This window comes from Clupea harengus, chromosome 8 (assembly GCF_900700415.2).
Source record: "Clupea harengus chromosome 8, Ch_v2.0.2, whole genome shotgun sequence".
NCBI lineage: Eukaryota > Metazoa > Chordata > Actinopteri > Clupeiformes > Clupeidae > Clupea > Clupea harengus.
Genome location: NC_045159.1, coordinates 28,423,615 through 28,434,376, shown reverse-complemented (window position 1 = coordinate 28,434,376; position 10,762 = coordinate 28,423,615). Strand labels below are relative to the sequence as shown.

Here is a 10,762-nt window from a genome sequence, read left to right as displayed (position 1 = left end):
AGGGAGAGAGAAGGACAGAGAGAGAAAGTACAGGTGAAGGAGTAATATCTAAGGGGTCCTTATCACTGAGCTGTGCATACTCTAACACTGAGCATCTGGGATACCTTATGTTTTCCCCTCTAGCGCAAGTACTTGGTCCAGGTGATCCCTTGTGACCATTCCCTTGTCATTGAAGACTGCTGTCTGTGGAACTGTCTGTGCTTCTAGGAGTGATATCTCTCCCGATCATGCAGAGAACGTTTGGATGTTGATGGTTTTGTTCCTGTTTCATCATTTCATTTTGGTTTATTTGCAAAAAGTGTAAATAACTTTGCTGAGGAAATAAAAAACAAAAAGAAAAATGGGCAAATTATGTAATTTAATGATGGATTTGAATATCCTACATTTCAAATGAAATAATGTTAGCAGTTTTTTAAGGATGCCTCAGAATGCCTCAGCCACCTGTTCCCAGCTGCAATTGGAGAATAACTGAAACAAGGAAAGGAGGAGAGGCAGTGGAGTCGCCGTGCAGTACACTCATGAGAAATGGGAACTCCACTAGGAGCTGACAGGACAACCCAGAGCAGAAGATGGATGGTGAGTGTCCATCGGCCCCGTCTTTATACCTGTTAAGGGTAAAACTTCCAAAAGCATCACCAAACAGTTGTAGAGATCAAAGAAGGAGGAAAAATGGCCTCTCTTCAATTTTAGCCCCTTCCTCCGTACAGAACAGCTTCAAGTTCAGGACTTTGACTTGGCCATTACAAAACATAAACTCTTATTCTTCTTCTTTTACCAACCTTTGGGAGATTGATTTGTGTTTTTGGGGGTTGTGGTCTTGCTGCATGACCCACGTGTCTTGAGATTCACTTCAGACAGACATCCTCACATTTTCTTTTGGAATTTGCTGGGATAATTCATAATGCATTGAGCTGTCCAGGCCCAGCTGCAAAACAGACCCCAACCATGATCCTCCCATCCCCTCGTGTCACAGATGGTATAAGGTTCTTCTGCTTGTGTCACAGATGGAATAAGGTTCTTATTAGGGATGGGCATAATTCATCGACGATCGATTAATTGATCATTAAGAATTTCCTTGATGAAATTATTTTTTCATCGATTAAAACATGTTCTCCTGCGTAGTGTGCGTGTAATTTATTTATTTTAGGGCTGTCAAAGTTAACGCGTTATTCTATGAGATTATTGTGGCGGAGATTAATGCAATCAAATATTTGAACACAGTTAACGCAACTTTGTTTACTTCCGGTGCGCGTTGACCCATGGCACGAAACCGCCCCTTGTCTGCAGTCAGTTAGATAGAAGAGACCGAGACGGTAGTTGAAGATGGAGAGAGCTGAGGGATTGTTGGGCGGAAAGTTTCTGTTTAAGAGGCAAAATGACAGAACAATCGACAAAACTAAAGTTGTATGTAGCATTTGTCAAGCTGAATGTAGCTATCACAGAAGCAGCTCGTGTTTAAGTTATCACCTTAATGCAAAGCACCCGACAGAAAGCAGTCCCAGGTTAGATGGTCGCCAACCCACACTCCACGACTTCTCTAGGAAATTAACTAGACCAGTCCGTGAAAAGGTTACCAACGCTTACGCAGTTTAGGTTGCCGGTGACTGTCGGCCCATCAACATAGTTGAAGACGGTGGGCTGACTGAGGTGATTCGAATTGCTTTAGGGGACAATTCTTACGATTTACCGTCGAGGGGCACCATTGTGTCTCGCATACATTCCTTGGCTGATGGCGAGAGAGCACGAAAAAAATACAATTAAACAACAGTGTCTAAAATACACGCTGTCTGAAGTGATTACTCGTTAATTTATAAGATTTAGTCTTTAGAAGAAAACAAACTTTTAATCACGATGAATCTAGATGAATGAATTTCAAAATGTGAGATTAATTAGTTAGAGAGAAAAAAAAAACGAAGGTCAGTTGTGTTTATGAGCACCGGCTTCTAGCTGTCGACTCCGCTGCTTAAGAGTACAGCAGCGCATATTTTCAAGTGTAACCATTGAACGGATCCCGTTTAACTGCCACAAGAGTTGTCCATCTTGTAAGTTTAACTGCCACAAGAGTTGTTCATCTGGTAATAAAGATCTCAATGAGGAAACACGCTGTGTTTTTTCTATTTTCACTGCATTTTAATATAGCCTATAAATAGTGAATTTTAATATAAAAATATTAATGATTAATCGAAAATCGATCGTTAATTCTCCCGACGATCGATTAAGACAATTTAATCGAATGCCCATCCCTAGTTCTTATGCTTGTGTCACAGATGGAATAAGGTTCTTATGCTTGTTTCACAGATGGAATAAGGTTCTTATGCTTGTGTCACAGATGGAATAAGGTTCTTATGATTGTGTCACAGATGGAATAAGGTTCTTATAATTGTTTCACAGATGATATAAGGTTCTTATAATTGTTTCACAGATGATATAAGGTTCTTATGCTTGTGTCACAGATGGTATAAGGTTCTTATGCTTGTTTCACAGATGGAATAAGGTTCTTATGCTTGTTTCACAGATGGTATAAGGTTCTTATGCTTGTTTCACAGAGGGTATAAGGTTCTTATGCTTGTTTATCAGATGGTATAAGGTTCTTATGATTGTTTCACAGATGGTATAAGGTTCTTATGCTTGTTTCACAGAGGGTATAAGGTTCTTATGCTTGTTTATCAGATGGTATAAGGTTCTTCTGCTTGTGTCACAGATGGTATAAGGTTCTAATGCTTGTGTCACAGATGGTATAAGGTTCTTATGCTTGTTTAACAGATGGTATAAGGTTCTTATGCTTGTTTATCAGATGGTATAAGGTTCTTATGCTTGTTTCACAGATGGAATAAGGTTCTTATGCTTGTTTCACAGATGGTATAAGGTTCTTATGCTGGAATGCAGTGTTGCCTTTCTCTGAACATAAAAGACATAAATAAAATAGGATGCCCACTTAAACCTGATTGACATCCTATTGATTGAAAACACCTATAATTTGACCTCCAAATGAACTGCTTATCCTAGAGGTGTACATACTTTTGCCACTCACAGATACGTAATATTGGACCATTTGCCTTAATAAATAAAAGACCAAGTGTAATATTTCTGTCTCATTATTGCAGTCATGATGGCCTGGGGACAGATATGTGTGAAATTAGCATTTGCTTTGTAATCACATTCCAACGCTACTTTAGTTCCCTTTGGTAACCACAAAGCAGAACCACCTGCAAGTCTTTCATTCTCTTCCTCTTTCTCTTTCATTACTATATGCTTCGTTCAGGAGCTAGCTGTATTGAAATTATTACTTGAGATTATTACTAAAACAGTCAAAGCTTTTACTTGGGTTCATATATAATTACATGTTTTACATTTGTTTGTTAAATCATTTGCTGCCCCTAAACAATCTCACAACAAATAGACAGCACATTAAATCACTGGATTATCCCCAAAGGAAGGGCTTGGGCATTTGACACCAGTTATTTTCACAAAAACTTCAGTAAGAACTCTTATGATGAAACGTATTAGTTTATTCTGCTGGGAAAGCATTTTGGTACGAAGATTAGAAATGTTTTAATCACATATTTTAAACAGATATTATTTGCTTTAGAACAAACCTCAAAAACATTAAACAGCTAACTTCTTTGTTAACCCCTCTAAATAATCTACTCTTGAGCTAAACTTTGGCCCTGACTGTTCAACAGGGAAGCAGATACTCGTGTGATAAGAGTTGTAATGACTCATAAACAGACAAATTGAGTCGTTTCAGGAGGCTTAGGCCAAAGATACCATTAAGATTTTCACATTCTCCATTTTAGTGTGTGCTGATTCACAAGCGAGAAGACGAATAAGAGGATGGCTGTGAAGTACAGTGCCATCTCCACTACCCTGTGGCCATACAGTTCAGACATTAGAGGTAGGTCCTCATCTCCACTACCCTGAACACCCTGTGGCCATACAGTCCAGACATTAGAGGTAGGTCCTCATCTCCACTACCCTGAACACCCTGTGGCCATACAGTCCAGACATTAGAGGTAGGTCCTCATCTCCACTACCCTGAACACCCTGTGGCCATACAGTTCAGACATTAGAGGTAGGTCCTCCTGCTTTTTGCCACAGAAAAACAGGATTCCGGTAAATGCTGTTGATTTATTAAAAATTGATCAAATTGGCTGCAATCTTCTCATCAAATAATGAGAAGACAGATATCTACATATACCCTGATACTCAGACGAGGAGTCATCGTTGGAGTCCTCTTTGACAGCGGAGACCGAGAAGAGACACTTCTTGTTGGGGAGAGGATGCCAGGAGGAGCCCCTGGGATCAGTGATGTGGTTCTGATCCAGAGACTGCAGCCACCCTGGGATCAGTGATGTGGTTCTGATCCAGAGACTGCAGCCACCCTGGACAAGATGTGGTTCTGATCCAGAGACTGCAGCCACCCTGGACAAGATGTGGTTCTGATCCAGAGACTGCAGCCACCCTGGACAAGATGTGGTTCTGATCCAGAGACTGCAGCCACCCTGGACAAGATGTGGTTCTGATCCAGAGACTGCAGCCACCCTGGACAAGATGTGGTTCTGATCCAGAGACTGCAGCCACCCTGGGATCAGTGATGTGGTTCTGATCCAAAGACTGCAGCCACCCTGGACAAGATGTGGTTCTGATCCAGAGACTGCAGCCACCCTGGGATCAGTGATGTGGTTCTGATCCAAAGACTGCATCCACCCTGGGATCAGTGATGTGGTTCTGATCCAGAGACTGCAGCCACCCTGGACAAGATGTGGTTCTGATCCAGAGACTGCAGCCACCCTGGACAAGATGTGGTTCTGATCCAGAGACTGCAGCCACCCTGGACAAGATGTGGTTCTGATCCAGAGACTGCAGCCACCCTGGACAAGATGTGGTTCTGATCCAGAGACTGCAGCCACCCTGGACAAGATGTGGTTCTGATCTCGCATGCATCCACTCATTGAACTGGAAGGAGTGTCTAATTCTATGGACCCTCTAGATCTGTTGTGGAGTCAGTGAGGTAAACAGTGCTGGAAATGATCCTGATTCATTTCCCATTATGTTGTATGTATCCATCACCAGGAGCCGTCAAACAGCTCCAGTTTCTTAGTTCCAGTTCATTTGTTCAGAGTTGCATTGAGGTCACGGTACCGAGCCTCACGTGACCCAAGGGTTCGGGCTGCCCTGCGTCCGGGAGGCTGGATACGCCCTCCCCGTTGAATGTCTATGTGGAGGGGGTCCCTGAGCGTGAAGGGCGGGCTCGGTGATGGAGGAACCAGATCTGGAGATGCCGACATGAATGCCCAGAGTCCCCGAAGAGGAGGCGAAGAGGTTGGCCACGGCGGAGTCGAACACCATGCAGTCTGAGTCTGTGACGGCGGAGGAGGCCACGCTGTCCTGGATCGCCCGCGGGGTCGCCTCCCACATGAGACGCCGGCGACTGCCCCTCAGCCCCAGGCGGTAGACAAAGCCCTCCGCCTCCTCCCTCGCGCCGACGAACAGCACGGCGGCAAAGAAGGATGTAGGGCTGCCACGCACCACGGCCTCTTTCTTTACCACCAACACAAACTTTCGTCCAAAGCAGGACTGCACCATCACCCAGTCCCCCGTGTCTGGCATGTTGACGTTGCTAACAAGGAAGATGACCTCCTCGCCTTTCCCTATCTGTGATGGGCTGGTGGGCCTGAATCAGATGGGGGAACTACACTTCCCAGAATCCCCTGCCATTGGCAGGATGAGCCGCAGGGGCAAGTGCAAGGCTGGGACTCTGAGCCCTCCTTCTGGTCTGTGTTCACCAACTCTGTGTGATGCTGTGGCTGGATGCAGCCCACTCCGATGCACTGCTAGAGAGAGAGATACAGATGAAGAGGATGACAGGATGAAGGGGAAGGAGGTGAGAAGTGGGATGAAGAGATACCAGGGGGAAAAGAAAAAAGAAAAGACAGGTGTTACAGGAGTTGGGAAATAGAGGAGAGCAAGAAAACAATGAGAGAAAAAAAACCAATGAGGATAAAAAAAAATGAATTTGTAGCAGAAAGTGGGGCAACCATTACAAAAAGGGCGAGAAGGAAGGGTTGGGAGGTGTGGGGGGGAGTGAGGGATGAATCAAAGAGAGAAAGAAAGGGCAGGAACAAAGAAAAATGGGAGACGGAGGAGCGTGAGGGGGAGTGAAGAATGTCAGATGAAATGAGATAGGAGGAGGAGGAGAAGGAGGACAAGATAAAAAAGAGTCATTAGTCAAAAGAGCGCAGGGGGATAACTCATCACACTTCAGATGGCGGGGCTGATGCCCTAACGCAGACAGCATCATACATCTAACATGTCTGTTTCAGGTCAGGAAGCACCGGGTGCTCATGGAGGTCTGCTTTTGACTTAGAGTGTGCAGGTGTGTGTGTTCATGCCTGTGTGTGTGTGCATACTGCATGTCCTTGTGTGTGTGTGTGTGTGTTCATGCCTGTGTGCGTGCATACTGCATGTCCTTGTGTGTGTGTGTGTGTGTGTGTGTGTGTGTGTGTGTGTGTGTGTGTGTGTGTGTGTGTGTGTGTGTGTGTGTGTGTGTGTGTGTGTGTGTGTGTGTGTGTGTGTGTGTTTCTGCATATATGTCTGGGTGGGTGTTTTTTCCCCGGCTGGTATGTACCAGGGCTAATCATTTGAAGATGAATTGAGGGACTGCACAATGGAGCTCTCTCCTTGATTATCCAGAGGCCAGTACTGGTTAAGGTCACTCTGACTAGAGCACTTTCAGAACCTTCACAATACGCTCCCTATGTGTACCTGCCTATACCATCTCCATAGCCGACGAAAGCGCACACTAGGCATGCTAGGCTTTAAGCAAAAAAAAATAAATATAAATATATGTGCAGGATAAATTGAAGCGTCCAAAAAATATGTGGTAAAAATCAATGGTGATCAGATTACTCCATTTTGACCACAGATTCAGTTTAAAAACAAAACAAAACAGTGTTCATATTTACAGGAGAAAGGGGTGGGGTAAGGAGAGGAGAGGCTGTGTGCAAGCAATGAGATAGGGCAGAACGACACTGCAGGCGAGTATAGAACATCACAGACTGGCTTTAAGGGGATTATTTAATACGAAATCCGTTGAGGGAATTAGAGACTGGGGCTCTCCCATCAGGAGGCTGGCTAATGAAGAAGGGGTCTTGACCTCACCTGAGGGTGGACCTGAATGGTAAATATATAGCTTTATCTGAGGCCTTCCCAATGGCAAGACTACAGACATTAAATAGAATTATTCTTAGTTAGAATTTGAAAAAGATACATTCTCTTTAGAAAAACACGCGCATACACACGCACGCACGCTCACACAGATCGAATGTATTTCTGACCTTAAGTGTTTCAAGTTCTTTAATATTTCTTAATGAATTATTAATCTGAATGGCATATTTGGACGCTTCCAATGAAATCAGTTGAATTCCTCAACTGTCTACCATGGAGGTCAGTGCCTGTAGGTAAAAAAAAAGTATTCCATCCAAGGTGGAAATGGTGTTTGGGGAATGGAACTGTATTTATAAGCGAAGGAGTGAAGGGAAAGAGATTTAGTGCAATAATCCTGGTGCCAGTTGGCCGATGATAAAACCTCTTGTGTCCTTGATCAAGGGTGTGTGTAGTGGAGGCGGGGGTGGGGACTACAGCATTATCAAGAGTGTGTGTGTGTGTGTGTGTGTGTGTGTGTGTATGTGGTGTGAGTGTTTGTATGTGGGTGGACTGAGTTATGGATCAGATCAGTTCTCAATTCAGTTTCGCGTACAGTAAGTATTGTAATATGAATTTCTGATATCATCTAAAACCAAGAATCAAGATATGGATAATATAAAGGGAAATTGGGAAAAATTATTTCTTCACCAAAATAAATAATTTTTGTTTAAGATTATAACATTTTTGACAATGAAACAAACAGTTGTACAAGGTCTGCATCTAAGGGTCTGACTGTACTCTGTACTGTACTAAAAAATAAGCAAAGCATTTCCCATACTCTTAGTCCCAGCTAGGGTGTTGCAGCGTAAAGATGATACATTCATTTATTTTGATTCTATATTATAAGTGGCAAAACTGAATGTGTTCCAGCATAAATAGCATGCATAAGTAGCATGCAGAGCTTGCAGCTGATTGCGTTGGCATAGCACTGAAGTGTTTTCAGAGGGAGGCGCTCTGCAGAAGACTGAGAGAGAGAGACTGTGCCAGCCTTGGGGGCCACGCTGATGCAGAGTCTCGCCCGCTGCTTGCTTAATTATTTACAAACTCCTGCATTTTAAGTGGCAAATCTCCCGTGTATTTGGGCTGGCAATGAGATCACCTGTGGGTCAAACATATCCATGAGTGTTATTTTCAACCACCTCCTTTTTATTGAAGGAGGAAAAAAAAGAACAGGATTTTCTAAGATGTAACGGAGAGCGCACCCTCGTCTGTTGTATATTGTCGAGGTGGTGATGCGTTGGGGAATACTGTGGGGTGAGAGAGTAGACGAGATTTGAATGTGGATGAGAGAGTCATAATTTAGTGGGATGTCCATTCATGTTCACAGTGAATTGCGAATGAGACATGCAATTTGAGGGGTCTAATTTTAGGCCCAGAAATTTGGAGTTCAGAAAAGAACACTACCCACTTTTGCTTTTACCTTAAAAGTTAACTGCCTTGAATAATTTAACAACAAAGTTTTTTTTCCTTAGACAAGTGCATTCTAGTGGGGTAAAAAACCGCTGCAAGCACACCACACATACAAAAGCCTGTCTCAAATTCAATAGTGCTACACCTAATTTCATGACCATGATATTAGGGTTGTATATATATATATATATATATATATATATAAAAATGATATACATTAGCTTACTTCACCCCACATTAACAAGCTGCACATTTGATTAAGCGTGTGCTCAGCCGCTGCAGTATTCCCGTCTCCCTAGAGATGGGTTTAGAGCAGACACCATGGCATCCCTACTTCCCCTGTGAGAGCATAGAATTGCTATTCCTCAAGGACTGGGCAAGGGGAGAAAGAAATAAAGAGACAGAGACAGAATGTCCTTCCTGATGTGAGAAACCCACACAATGACAGAGAAAAAGCTAAGATGAACAAGAATAGAAACGAGAAGATGGTTTGTGTGCCTCACATCAACAACAAACGACAAAAACACAACACAAAACAAAATAAAACATACAAATTCTGCACATGCAAGGTCAAGGGGTTTGATTCCAAAGAAGCACTCTAATAAAACATCAACTTTATCTTTATCTTGTTTAAAAGACATCTGCTAAATGCCTCCATGTAAATGTAGTCAGAATCAAGAGCAGGTGTACTCATCAATCCCTAGCGGGACTTCCTGGCACTGTTTGTGTTTATCCATGACATCACCTTTGAAGTCAGGATTCCAGGAAAGTCTACCAGAGCTTGGCAGATCATGTAGCTCAGATATGGAACTTCAGATGGACAGTGAGGACACAAGCAGCCTCACTTCAGGCCACAGCCAATCCACACACAAACATTAAGCAGCGAGGCGGCTCTCCATCACAGCCTCTGCAATCGATACCATCCAGCCTAAAGTTTTTTTTTTCCTTCTTTCTCTGTGCTGGAAATGGAGCGAGGGACTGGCTCCCTTAATTAAGTTAGAAGAGATTGAATGACAGAGAGAGAGAGTGAACCCATACTATTTATTCAGCCTCTCCCTCTGTGTACCTCCTTTCACTAGGCATCATTTGACTGATTTAAGAAGCTTGCTACACCAAGACGGAGAACTGAGGTGAAAAGAGCTGATTCAAATATAATTGGTGACCCAAGCCATCTTGAGCAAGGGCCTGATTCTGGAATGTCTTGAAAAACTTGTTGTTGGTATTTGAGGTCAAGACCACCGTCTGCATTAAAACGATTTGACATAAAAATGTCCTACATCACGTTTCCTTCTCCTACGATTTCATATCGTATTCTTCGACTAATGGTGTGTTTCAAATCTGCATTAAAAAGTCTGAGACATGATGATTCTAGCAATGACCATAACTGAACATTAATTAATAAAACGCATTAAAACTGTTCACCTTGTTCCGGGATGGTGGTTTATCAGGGAAGACGGGCGGTGTGACATCTGTGGCCCCAGCACTGGTCGTCCTTGGCCAGGCCCCCCCGCCCTGACACTGGGGCCAGCTGAGCAGGCAGGGCCACTGGGGGAGCCCCCTGAGCAGAGGGAAACAGGAGGCTGGGCACAGCATCACTGCTCCGGTGCGTTGCGCTCTTTCTCCTGCCTCCCTGGGTTAGTGTGTGTTTAGTTCTTTTCTCTGCTTCTGCTTTCTCCTTTATTTCTTTCCCTCGGTTTTCCCTCCTATCCTCCTTTCTGTTTGTCCCTTTTATATTCTCTTTCTCTTTCTCTTTCTCTTCTCTCTCTCTCTCTCTCTCTCTCTCTCTCTCTCTCTCTCTCTTTTACCTTGCACTCTTCCAAGCAATCTCACACACCACTGACTCTTTCAACACACCTTAACTCCACTTACCTTAACAATGCTGTCAATAAATCCTACCAGGTCATTGAGCCTCTACGGTCATAAGCAGAGAGCAACATTCTATCATGGATCAAGTCCTAAAAGGGAAGACTCATAGCTCAGGGTCGAAGCACCCGCACCGAGCCCCTTGGAAGATGACTAAGTGGGAGTCAATGAGGTCAATCCAGCCATGCTCCTCTCAGAGGCCAAGGGAAATATGAATATCGATTGACCCATTGAGTTCTCAGGTTACATGCTACTCTCATTGTGAAGGCACACTCACTCACAC

General features: G+C 43.7%; 1 protein-coding gene across 1 annotated transcript; it reads right to left on the bottom strand.

The window, feature by feature from the left end:
* Nucleotides 1–5,109: 5,109 nt before the first annotated feature.
* On the bottom strand, nucleotides 5,110–10,520 carry siah2l (seven in absentia homolog 2 (Drosophila)-like). Its single transcript, XM_031571256.2, is given in 5 exon segments — nucleotides 5,110–5,646; nucleotides 5,648–5,689; nucleotides 5,691–5,831; nucleotides 10,039–10,174; nucleotides 10,513–10,520. Coding segments are annotated over 5 exon segments (825 nt in total). The 3' UTR covers nucleotides 5,110–5,148.
* Between the last annotated feature and the right edge of the window lie 242 nt (nucleotides 10,521–10,762).